Consider the following 13,336-nt stretch of genomic DNA (forward strand, 5'->3'; position numbering starts at 1 on the left):
TATGCACAGTATTGTATTCTTTTCGTTTGGTCTATTAATTATCACCCTGTATGACGCAATTTATAGTACAGCATTGTATTTCTCGTTTTGCATTTTCTTCCTGTATTGTATTAATCACGATGTATTAATAGCACAATATTGTATTTTTCATTTCGTTACGTAATCTCCCACACCGTAACCGTATTTAAACTTAGTTTTCGTCCTTTTTCTCTTGTAACTGATGAAGGTCTAAGACCGAAACGTTTTTCTATTAAATTTTTAACTTTTTAACTTTTTTTACCGTCAGAAGTTGTCCGTCCTTGCTTTATCAAACGTTTATATATATATATATATATATATATATATATATATATATATATATATATATATAAGAAAGAATCTTTTTTATAACAACATTGACATATATATATATGATGAGTGGGCAACTGATGAGTCATGCAACTGATGAGTGGGCAACCACGAAACAGGCTTGTAGGGATGAATTTGTAGTTTATTTGTGTTTTTCCTCCCACATTATATATATATATATATATATATATATATATATAAGAATCATTTTTATAAGAACATTGAGGCTGAGATTAACCAAAATCTTAAGAACGTATTAGAACATTCCTCAGGCTGACAGTCGATTAAGAACGTTTTTATTTTGCTAATCTGTATGTATTAAATGGCAAGCATAAAATAAAGGTAACAAAAAAATGTAAAATTAGCCCAAATACTTAAGGGCATGTTTTGTATAACATTAACAATGGTTTTCTTATTGCATGACACACATCTAGGTTTGTCATAATTAATCAGCAGTTGGTATTTATAACTGTTCCAAAACAACTTCCGCACCATCAAAGTCATCAGGTGATATACAAAGTCTGAAGTATTATCAAAGTAGTTGACCTTGTATACCATGTAAATTTAAGAACATCTTAAGAACGTTTTCAGCCTCAAATCGCAAAAAAATATAAGAACGTTTAGCCTCAGCTCTAGAATTACACGTTCTTTTATTAAAAAAAATAAAGTGTACAGAAACACTTGTCAAATCCGGCCCTAAAAAAGAGATATCTACATGTACTCATGTCGCTAATTTTAGCTGAAGTTTGCCGTGCTCAATAGACTAAACAAAGAGAATAACCTTATTCCAAGGGCTCTTTGCACGGTTATTCCCATTTTTAAAGGGAAGTGAAAGCCCTGGAGGTCCTGGAGACAAAGCTGCCACTTGAGAACGACGCGTCCATTAGGTGGAAAACGTTAATTTTATTTAAACTTGTCACGGTCTTACATGCTTCGATATACCGACTCATGTGTTAAAACAAATTGAGCTACACTTGAATTCTGTCTACCCGTTACACAGTACGAAGTTGCAGTTCAAGAAAGGCTTTGAATTCGAGTACAACTTCAGTTCAGACCTCGTGCGTAAGTCTCCTATTTAACCGGTCAGCGGCAACAGTGAAGAGTGACTGTGAAAGTGTGAAGGCTATGGGAAGGAAACTGGAATGAACCTCGCTCAATCTTGTAATTCTTTTTACTGTACCCCCATTTTCTTACTATTTGTGCCACAGTAACGCATAAAAATAATACAAGAGTGATTTTTTTCATTGTAACATCCTTTAGTAAGATAAGGTCTCATATTTGGATCAAGTTTTTAAGAACTGATTTTTATTGAATTTCACTCTTAGACCGAAGTTTTGGTCAAATTTTGCCGGACTGTGAAAAAGAAATTTTCCCCGCCATCCCCTCCCCCTTTGCCCGTTATCTTCACTCACTCCTCATCTTCCCCTTCTTTTGGACATCGCTGGATCCGCCAGTGTCATGTTCTATAACATTTTTAGCGTCGAATTTTTATCGTTGAACTACTCCACGACAAGTGTTTGGACGCTATGCTATCGCTCATGTGCTGCGCTGTATGATAATAAGATGTATAAGTATGGGCTCCTGCTCATGGCAACGCCATTATCACGTCATTCAAAATTAATTAGTCTTCCGTGTTCGATGAGGACTTAAATAGCGAAGTGCATGGTTCCGCATGGCGGTCGAATATTGCCACTGTTCAGCCGCTATAATGCAAGAAACTGGTGCCCGTGAATGTTGTAGTGCATACAGGTAAGTAGGCACTTTATCAATACAGTCAATATACGACTCAAGTGATATTTAGGGTTCTTGATGGAATAGTTTATTGCATACATACATAGACTTAGTGTGCTTAACAACACATTCATGCTGCGTTCGTATAACTAAACTATATCTGGTCGTTAAACACTAGTTTTGTGACATGAACTCTACCATACAACAAGCTTAGTTTCTTTTATTTATCAATGATGGCTCTAATTGTTATGGGCATTGAATGAAATTACTGAAATCTAATATCAAAGGCTGAACGTGTCGGCGGAACGCTGGTCTATTTCCTTTAAAATAGGACAATGCAGGCCGTTTTCGGCAAATATTCGTACCCAATAAGATAAAGGGAGAGCGTGTTTTCCGTTTCTGTTTGTACGAACGATTAGTACCATTGCTTTATACAATGTTTGCTCGCTAATCTCAAGAAGAAAAGGGTAAAAAAAGCCAGATAAAGACTGAGAAATCTACTGCTAATCCGCCAACCCGAAGTGTTTTTTTAGGGAAAAACCCCAACTTCTGATTTCAGTTTCGCGGCACCGTTTTTCTTGCGACAGCGAGCTAGGCAAACTGAGGGAAAGGGTAAACCGCGACGTTTTTCGATTCTGTCGCATTCTAGTTGTCGTATATTTAGGCAACGTTTAGTGATTTATAGTATATTCGATAAATTTTGCTCTTCCGTGTGTCAGCGATTCATTTCCGGGATCAGAAATTATATTTGACTTCTGATATAGTTTAGTTGCGGTTATAACTCAAATTTACAGCCAATCTGCAACCTAGAGAAAAGAAAATAAATTTTAAGATACTAGATCAGTCAGAAGCTGCAAACTTAATTCGGAATGTTTCGAGAATGCTCCCGAGATGCAATTCTGTTAGACATGCCTGACCACCGTAAACAATGACGTGTTCAGGCCCTCTGGACGCAAATTACGGCGCTCCTGTACCGTTCATATTTTTGTTAACGCTGCTACAATATATATTACTATCCTTTCCAACAAATAACAGCCACCCGAAACCAAACACTACAATGCATTATTTGTTGTTCGGTGTTCAGCAAAATACTCCTCTTGTACACTAAATTTTGGCGGAAATTTGATCGATCTCATTTTACGGGAGGGGAGGCGCGGGGGGAGGGGGGTGGTTATCGGAAAACACCTTGATGCACTGGTGAGATGTTTTTTTTAAAAATCTTCTTATCAAATCGCCCCCCGCCCCCCCGCCCGCCAAAGATCAAGGCTTAACCAGGACAGTTAATGACGGATGCTTGAATCGGTTTGATTTTTGATATGATATGATGTGATATGATACTGCTTTCCATCCATCGTATTTGCTCTCATATGGCTAGTACAAAGGCATACCAACTGGAGGGGTAATGATGAGAATTAAAATTAAAATAAACCTTGAATTTTTTTTAAGTCTGCTTTACAGGTGAGGAATTCCGCAGCACTGAAGTTCAAAATGGCGGGTGAAGCAGCTTACTTCTTTGTGATCCTACAGTTATGGTTTCTAGTTAATGTCATCGTCCAAGGTAGTTTACCCTATGGCCCCTTATTGGTTAAATAATAATAATAATAATGAAAGTGAAGAATGATCATCGCAGTAAATTTTCCAATTTAAGCAATTGGAAAGAAGAAGCCTGAAAAAAATCAGGGCTTCAACGGGATTCCAACCCGTGACCTCCGCGATACCGGTGCGATGCTCTACCAACTGAGCTATGAAGCCACACATTGGGAGCGAGGCCACTTAATTGAGTTCATATCTTCCCGCGAGGAGTGAAATGATGTGAAGTTTATATGAAATAATTCATATATGAACTGCGGTTGTACATGAAAGTGAAGAATGATCAATTTACTGGGATGATCATTCTTCACTTTCATCTACAACCGCAGTTCATATATGAATTATTTCACACGAAGAATGATCAATTTACTGGGATGATCATTCTTTACTTTCATCTACAACCGCAGTTCATATATGAATTATTTCATATAAACTTCACATCAATAATAATAATAATAATAATAATAATAATAACAATAATAATAATAATAATAACAATAATAATAATAGAAACTACTAGTTTCCATACGGAGAGAATGAGATAGCAAATGATTTGAAGGTTTTTAACTTGACGTTGATAGGGCTAGCCTAATTGTGCCGTGAGGAATTTTGAAAGCTGGGGTTTTGAGCCTTGAGCCAGGGTATAGTATTCTGCTTCTCCTGATTACGGTTCCGAAAGATTCTACATTTATGCTAATCATTTCAGAAAACTGCAAAAGATCAAGTACTTGTGACTGCTTAAATAGCCAATCAAATAATATAATGATAAGTTAATATCTTAGAGGAGGCCTTCAATCACCTATTGGTGTTTTTCAGGAGGGTCCTCTGAAAAAGCAAAGCTCTAAAATGTATTAAAAGTCTAAAATTAAACACAGTATAGTGATAAAAGCTAAACACTTGCTCGTTTTGGTGTACTCATTGCAACAGTCTCTGGGACGACCCATAATAATAATCAATAATAGTCAACTGTTATGTGCGTCGTCAACCCCATACTGTTATGTGCCTCGTCAACCCTTTAGTTGACAGCAGTTGGCAGATGACAATGACAGCGGGTGAATAGCAATACTTTAAGTCAACATATTCAAAGGAAACCGAGCTGTAATCTCGAGCTATTGTGGCCACTAGGCTCTTGACGACTTTTTACTTCAAGGAGCTAAGTCACGGTATTTTGATTTTTTTTTTTTTTTTGCCACGAACAAAAATGCCTTTAAATTGAAGGAAACCTGAAAACAACAGTTTACCAAGATAGAAAAACACCAAAGATAATAATAAACCAGAAAGGAACAAGGATGGTTAAGGATGGAGATGATTAATATGGACTGACCAACGACGAACTCGAAAAAATTAGGCTAAACTTTTCAAGATACGCAAACTGTGACTTAGTTCCTTTAATCTATGTAACATGATGATGTAGCAAGTGCTGTATTGGAATTTTTGTAATCATGATCATTACTTACTATCTTCTTTATCCAGCATGTGACCCTCCATGTTTGTACTTTAGCGCTGGTCGAGTCATAAAGTCGATTGAACTGTCCTCTAACAAAATTTCTTCAAACGTAACTGAACTGCAGGCCCATGATGGCCGGGTCCTTGCCGTAGCAGTGGATATGGAAGAAAAAACCCTCTACTTTAGTAACCAGGTTAGCAGGACTATCAAGCGGATTGATCTGAAGTCAAGCAAAATCGAAGACGTAGCAAGCGAAGTTGGTTACTGTGAAGATATAGCTATAGACTGGGTAAACAAGTACATTTATTGGACGGATAACAACAACGGCAGGATAGAAATGTCACGTGGTAACGGAAGTGACAGAAAAGTGCTTTTTGACAGAGATGTTCAGAATCCTAGAGGAATCGCTGTGGATCCAGTCCATGGGTAAGGATTTTGTAATTATTGAATTGTTATCGGCGACTAGAACAGTAGCAAGTCCGGAAATCAGTTTCCTGCAGGGATACGAGAATTTCATTGATTGTGCTTGATTTTAACGCATTACTTTGTGATAGAATGCTGTACCCTCCACTTCTCCCCCATCGACATATAGAGGCTAACCCTTTGTGTATTGAGTACTCTGTATTATTTGCTTATTATTTGCCGTTTTACTGGAATTAACGTTCAAAGGGCTTGCCAGATCTATGGACGCTTTTCTAACTGGGTATTTTTGTGAACTGATCAGAATTTGAAGCAAATACAAGCGTATATCAGAAAATGACCTGCTTAGGTTACTCTTTTTAGTCAAGAGCATCAGTAGACACCAGGCGAAATGTAGAGGATACTCCCCAAGAAAAAGCCTGACGAACCCAATAAACTTGAAATAAGGCTCTGCTTCAGTTTAGAAATAGACCAACTAGTAAGCAAAGAAGGAAGAATTAGTGATTTGCATGGGCGTCCAATAATAATGTCTATAAGTGGTCATAAGTGAGCAGATTGCTTTTCTACATTCACACTGATTCCTGCCAGAATCTAACAGCGTGCTATTAATCTCTTTTCAGGAGGGGTGCGGGGGAAGGAGGGCTTTTTGCAGTTTTAACCAAATCATTTAAATTTATTTAGGTATATGTTCTGGACAGATTATGGAGATAAACCCAAAATAGAAAGAGCTACCTTAGCAGGACAAGAAAGGACTACAATTATTTCAAATACAATCATTACCAGATTAAAGTATCCAAATGATGTTTTAGTAGACTACACAAGCAACAAAATATACTGGGTCGATGCCGGGCCGAATGTAGTTGGAACAGCCGACCTGGAGGGACGCAATATTAAGATATCGGAACCCATAAAGAATAGCCGTCTTTTTGCTGTCGCACTCTATAATAACACGCTCTACATCACGGATTTGGAGATGAATGCAAAGTCCATAATAGTGATCGACAAGGAAAGCCTCAGAGAGATTCGCAGATTTACTTCATCAATGATCGGGAGCCTTGATCTTTTTGGATTGACCTTGTTGCACGAGTCGAGGCAGCCTCCAGGTGAGCGGGAAATCCTGCTAATTCTATACCCGTTTTTTTTTTTTTATTATTATAGAGTGGTTTTCAATTGAGTGTCGAGAGTAATCTGGCAATTACTTTGGTTTTGGTCTGGGTTTTACTAAGGCTTGAGATTGGCTTAGAAGTATAATTGGTAAATAATTGGTTTGGTTTTGGTTTTACGACACTTACTTGAAACCCACTCTAATAGCTCCTGTGTGTATTGATATTTCACTTGTGCAAGAGACTGGTTTTTAGTTGACCAAACCGTTTTAACGACTGTGAAGTCCCTAAAAGGGTAAAATGGGAATTTGGATATTCCCTTTTTTCAATGGAAAATTGGGATTTTAATAGTAATGGTGAAAATATAATTGCGTCATTTCTTTTCCACGAACATTTTAACAAGGTCACGTTACCACAACAAGCTTAGTTAGATCTCCCATGATTAAAAATTGTTGTTTTTGTCAGTCTTCCACTACAGAGGGGGAGGGGTGGGGCGAAGGTCTTGCGCCTCCGTAACTCCATCACAACCTACCTATATTTGGACGGTACAAGTCCCTTACTTTATATGCACACTAATTGTTTTCTTCCTTTCTCAGTAATTTCCCCCTGTAGTCGTGGAAACGGTGGTTGCGGCCATTTATGTTTCATTGTTCCAGATGGATACCGTTGTGGATGCCCTAACGGCACAGCGTTACGTGAAGATGGTTACTCCTGCCAAGAGGGTCTGTCTCATTTCTACAATGGATATTTATATACCAAAACTCTTATTTGTTCAGAGGCATTCATGCGTGTAACTCGGGTTTAACATCTCAAAGTAAAAGTCCCAGATTAATCAACTTTGTAATGACTTTCACAGATACATGCAATGACAGGAAACAGTCTACAGCTTTAAGTATTTTTTTTTCTAAATCATTCACCGGAGTACCTTATTTAATTGTGCGTCCTCCTTTAAGTTTCTAGGCTCTAAGTTTATGAATTAACGATTTATTGATTAATTCAGTAATAGATTGGTTGATTGATTGATTTAATGGCTGAAATTTACGTTTTTCAATTAAATTCCAGCAAACTTTACAAACTGTCGCAACCAGCCTTGTCAGAATGGAGGAACATGTTATTTTAACTTCCAAAGGTTTGCTGATGATTGCACCTGCAGTGAATACTATGCGGGAAAAGACTGTGGTTTGTATCTCGGTGAGTAAATATTAACTTTGCGTCAACCTTCCAGCCTGTTTGACAGTATTAAGATCTACTTTACTCACAAAACATGAAGAAAAACTTGCTTTGCTCAATTCTGTCAATCTTAATCCGACTGAAGATGTGCTCCTTTGGCATGATCCAAATCAGGATCAGTGATCCAAGATCACTCGGATCATGGTACATCAAAGGAGCCGATGAATCCACTGTGGTCACAGGTTCATCAGCTCCATTGATGCACCATGATCCGAGTGATCTTGGATCACTGATCCTGATCCGGATCATGCCAAAGGAACGTAACCTCAGTCTTCTCCAACCTTACTGAACTATTCTTGATTCATTTCTGTTTATCATCATACTATACTAGATATACTGTTGATTTATGGGTTTGAAAGATCTCTAGCTTACATAATTTTCTTCACTATACTTGAGTGCATAACGGCCGACACGAGTTGCATTGTTAACTTGCAACACAGAAAATAGACAGCAATTCATAGAAGTATCACATACATGTAGCTCATGTACATAGAATAGATTAAATCCTTTCAAATACCGATGGGACATTGCAGGACATTATAGTAGCTTCAACATTATTAACTATTTAGGTTACTACTTACGACTACTTAGGTTTCAGTTATTCTTACTGATTAGGTGCAGGTGCTGTTGGCATCACCCTGGAGATGAACGTTAAAGAGGTACAGTCATTTGTTGATTTGATTTCAAGTAGTCAGGTTCTGCACGTATCTAGTGGGGGCCTATGTCAAGCTTACTGTATTGAACGGTACTTTTGATAACTCTTTGAAAGTATATATGGGTGGGTCACTACATGGGTGGTGAAACTAAAACAATAGGCACGTATTCAGGTAAAACGGTAATGTGCTGTAAATACATCGCTCCATCGATCACATTTTCATTTTCATGTGCTTACTCTTTTGTTTTGTCTTTTCATTTTAGTGGGAAGAAGAAAAATTTAAACAAGCAATCATGAGAGGGCTGGACGACTATTGTAAGGGAGACATCTGTGGCTTGAGGTAGCTACTGATATGCTGGTATATATTTGTAGAAGCGAATTTCCTTTTGGAAAGCACCCTGTACCACACAATCCACTAAAGGATTTTGATACCCTGTCATCTTCTTTTCAAAGCGAAGTGTTAAATACCATAACGTGTATCTAAACATAGGAGGAACCTAACGCTACTTCCTATTAAGGCGGATGGCAACAGTTTCCAGCACTCTTACGACAGCTATACGACATCTCTTAATCAAGTGATGCTCTAGTAATATCCAGCAACTGGCGAACCAGCACTGGTAATCTTTGTGGTATAATAGGTTTCTACGTGAGAAAGAGTGGTAGTATTGATCATTTTAAAAAGTGTAAGTGATAGAAAGAGCTTTAAACTGCTGTCAACCTTGCACCTTAAACAACTTTTGTTGAGCGATAGGTAACTTCATTCGAGAAGTTAAGCATGACGTTAACGGCAGACGGCAAACGGCAAAGATAACTTCTGATTTTGAGTTCTTTTCTTCTAATCCGTAAATAGAGCACACAAAAATGGAATAACGTCTCCTACTATTCATTGTAAATACAAATAATTTCACTCTGCTGTACACACTGCTGAAGAGAGACGGCAAAAGTTTCATTTTTGCCGTTTGCCGTTTGCCGTAAACGTCATGCTTAACCTCTCTATTGTAAGTGAAGCAGTTAAACGTAAACTTATCATAGTTCGGCAACAAGGCGCAAAGATCTAGAGCCATCAACCCTCGAAATCTACAGCCGATGTATACGACAAACCAAACGATTGTTCGTGAGGGATTTGAAAGCTCTTAAATGTGCTTTTAACCATAGTGATTTCGCCTCTATACAGGAATGAATCAATTTCAAAGCAGTTCTGTCCCTGTTTCCTGAATAACTCTGCCTTCAGTGCAACTCAAGTTACTATCATTGGGAAGCCCGTGGCGTCGCCTTCAAATCATACTAAAGTGGACTTTGTAGTTATTCTTCGTCCAGTATCATCTTCAAAACCGTTGGTTGTCTTGAATACTACATTGGAACATATTGTTTGGGAAAGAGCTAACTCCATCAGTAAACATCTCAACAAAACCGTCCTTGTAAATAATCTTCCTCCATCATCGGACACACGTTGTAATGATGTTAAGTCAGTGGAAAAGGAAGAGAAGAGAAAGAGCAAAAATACTGCAATAGCAATAGGAATAATAACTCCTGTCGTGGTCATTTTACTTGTTTCAGTTGTTGTGGCTCTTTGGTACAGGTGAGAGTAAATTACCTTTCTGAAGGTTGTTTTAGCATTTAATACTTGTCTATATTCAGCTAGTAGGCCCTTCAGGTTTTGCCCAATCGATGTAGTTGCCTATAAGACTTTCACAGTAATTTGTTCCTCAAATTGCTCTTGATTCTGATGCGCGGTTTAGCGTCATTGGTTTAGTTAATTGTGAGATTCACAGAACAGATAGTGAGTAGGGTAGCCAATAAAAGAACGGCATCGTGATAGAACGTTAGAGGATTAAATAAAAAATAAATATCTTAATTGACCATTCCCCCAATGGGGCTTTTCAGGGCCAATAAAACCAAATGATGAAACAAATAATGCAAATGAACATAACATGGTTAAAAATCCCAACTGGCGGGAGGCGGACCAGTCGGCCATTTACAAGCATGACCGAGGAGTTGAACTACGGTCTACCAAGAAACAACTCCAGCTAAATGGTCAGAGCGAGACTTGAACCCGCGACCTCCGGATTTCAAGTCCGGCGCCCTAACCACTTGGCCACACTGCCTCCAAAAAGATTTTACATAAATCCTGCCTCTACAAGATTTATACTAAAACTCGATAGAAACACGGTACATGTTTCCTATTTCTTAAATAGTGCACCAAGAAGCTCAGCCTATCAGAATGCAGCATTTGCATTAGTATGCAAGTAGAATTCTACTTATTTTAAATACATAAGCTCCTCTTCTCTCCTTTTAATGTTACTTGTAGAGGTTTGAAATTGCATTATTGTACACACCATTTAGTATTGTTTTTAATTCCACAATACATATGTTCTTTCAGGCGAAAACGGGACATTCTAGCGAATCAGCTAAGAGACAACAATGAAGAGGAAAATGACGACGGGTACGAGTTTGACTTCCTAGCAGACCAAAGAGAAAATCAGCAAAGAGACAACAATGGAGAGGGAAATAACGGCGGGTACGAGTCTAACCCCCGAGAGGAACAAAGAGACAACAATGGAGATGGAAATGATGGCGGGGACGAGGCTATCCCCCTAGCGGGACAAAGAGAAAATCAGGAAAGGGGCAACAACAGAGAGGGAAATTATGGCGGGTACGAGGCTGTGCACCTGGCCAGACAAAGAGAAAATCAGCAAAGGGGCAACAACAGAGAGGGAAATGATGGCGGGTACCAGGCTTTGCACCTAGCCAGACAAAGAGAAAATCAGCAAAGGGGCAACAACAGAGAGGGAAATGATGGCGGGTACCAAACTTTGCACCTAGCCGGACAAAGAGGAAATCAGGAAAGGGGCAACAACAGAGAGGGAAATTATGGCGGGTACGAGGCTGTGCACCTAGCCAGACAAAGAGAAAATCAGCAAAGGGGCAACAACAGAGAGGGAAATGATGGCGGGTACCAAGCTTTGCACCTAGCCGGACAAAGAGGAAATCAGCAAAGGGGCAACAACAGAGAGGCAAATGATGGCGGGTACCAAGCTTTGCACCTAGCCGGACAAAGAGAAAATCAGCAAAGAGACAACAATGGAGAGGGAAATAACGGCGGGTACGAGTCTAACCCCCGAGAGGAACAAAGAGACAACAATGGAGATGGAAATGATGGCGGGGACGAGGCTATCCCCCTAGCGGGACAAAGAGAAAATCAGGAAAGGGGCAACAACAGAGAGGGAAATTATGGCGGGTACGAGGCTGTGCACCTAGCCAGACAAAGAGAAAATCAGCAAAGGGGCAACAACAGAGAGGGAAATGATGGCGGGTACCAGGCTTTGCACCTAGCCAGACAAAGAGAAAATCAGCAAAGGGGCAACAACAGAGATGGAAATGATGGCGGGTACCAAGCTTTGCACCTAGCCGGACAAAGAGGAAACCAGCAAAGGGGCAACAACAGAAAGGGAAATGATGGCGGCAACGGAGAGGGAAATAACGGCAGTTGCAGGATTGTAAACGACAAAGATTTCAATAACAGGCAAATATCGTTCGTTGGTGCAAATCGGGACATTGTAGACAATCAAAGAGAAAATTTAAGCGGGCAGCGATCAGCGGCAGGCTATGAGGACATGAGCTTCCCTCAAGGGTTGCCAATGCTTCAAGATACGTCCAGTGGTGCAATGGACAGTCGGAACATTCCAGGTAATCAGCATAAAGAGAACAGTAACCAACAAGACTGTGATGTCAAGTATGAAAACGAGGTTGCTCATCAGAATGACAACCAGCAGTTACAGGAAGCCTATGAGGACATGAGTGCCTCTCAAGCGCTGGCGACAGCACGTCAACCAGTTGAAAATGATGATGTTTCGGGCACAAACTAATCCAGTGCAATGTACGGACGAGATAAAGAAGAATCCGCGTTGACAACTTTTAGGCTAATAGGAATTTACAAAATGTTTGTACCGCTTTTCCCCAGGGTAAATAATGTCCTTTTCACTCCCTAACAGGACGTTTATAACGAAATTCGCAATTTCAATAGCCCTTTTATCAGTTAACTTTTCTCATCTGCAATACAATATCAACTAGCATGTGTGCGAGGTAATTTTGGGCTATTTTGTAGTTTCAGGTCGAAATTGCCTGGCATCCCCGTTGGATTATATTGTAATACAAATGAGAAAAACTAACCGTGAAACTAAAAGGGTTATTGCCTCTCAGTGGTAGAGTAAGTGGTAGATGTCGTAGTAAATAGTGGTCAAGTTATGCTTTGATCCCCTGCAAGTAAATGTCGAGAGCAGTATGGGATTGTGTTTAAATGCTGGCAGTATGTTTCCTGAGTACGAGTGATTTATAACAGAGATTTTTATGGCCTTTTAAATTGTTCTGCACGTACTTTAGTACAGTCCTTATTATCAGAGAAAATATAATTTAAATTGTGCTCGTAAACTGGCGCAATTTTTTTGTGCTTATATGAAGTAACTGTCGATCTCTTATGTAAGTAGCGTTACTTTTTACTGAAGTAAACATCGCATAGTTTTATAGGTAGGTAGAGTCTGCAGGTAGGTGGGTAAAGTCTGCACGCGGGCCAAGTGGTCCATCAGGCCGGAGGTAATCCCGGTTTCTGTAACATAAAGCGACTAGGTATATTTTCACTCTTCAATAGATAGGATGCTTGCTAACCCATCGCAAGGTTACCTTCGCCGGTACCCATTTATACGCCTGGGTGGAGAGAAGCACTATGAGAGTTAAGTGTCTTGCCCAAGAACACAACACAATATCCCCGGCTAGAGCTTAAATCCGGACCGCTCGATTCCGAGGCGAACGCACTAA

The 13,336-nt window shown here is 39.4% G+C and overlaps 1 protein-coding gene and 1 non-coding gene across 3 annotated transcripts; one reads left to right on the plus strand and one right to left on the minus strand.

The window, feature by feature from the left end:
• The first annotated feature begins 1,536 nt into the window (after positions 1-1,536).
• On the plus strand, positions 1,537-13,288 carry LOC145495196 (uncharacterized). 2 transcript variants are annotated; one of them, XM_081474788.1, is made up of 11 exons: positions 1,537-2,097; positions 3,526-3,637; positions 5,143-5,542; positions 6,218-6,639; positions 7,236-7,361; positions 7,702-7,830; positions 8,485-8,528; positions 8,788-8,864; positions 9,699-10,103; positions 10,905-11,837; positions 12,012-13,288. In XM_081474788.1, the coding sequence occupies exons 2-11, from the start codon at positions 3,568-3,570 to the stop codon at positions 12,388-12,390; spliced, it is 2,985 nt and encodes a 994-aa protein (XP_081330914.1). In that variant the 5' UTR covers positions 1,537-2,097; positions 3,526-3,567; the 3' UTR covers positions 12,391-13,288. The 2 variants fall into 2 exon arrangements, with proteins under 2 accessions (XP_081330914.1, XP_081330906.1); XM_081474780.1 differs by having other exon boundaries at positions 10,905-13,288.
• Positions 10,557-10,629, minus strand: Trnas-uga (transfer RNA serine (anticodon UGA)). Its single transcript has one exon. It is a non-coding gene; the product is annotated as a tRNA-Ser (tRNA).
• Positions 13,289-13,336: the final 48 nt, after the last annotated feature.

Source organism: Orbicella franksi, chromosome 1 (assembly GCF_964199315.1).
Source record: "Orbicella franksi chromosome 1, jaOrbFran1.1, whole genome shotgun sequence".
NCBI classification, from domain to species: Eukaryota; Metazoa; Cnidaria; class Anthozoa; order Scleractinia; family Merulinidae; genus Orbicella; species Orbicella franksi.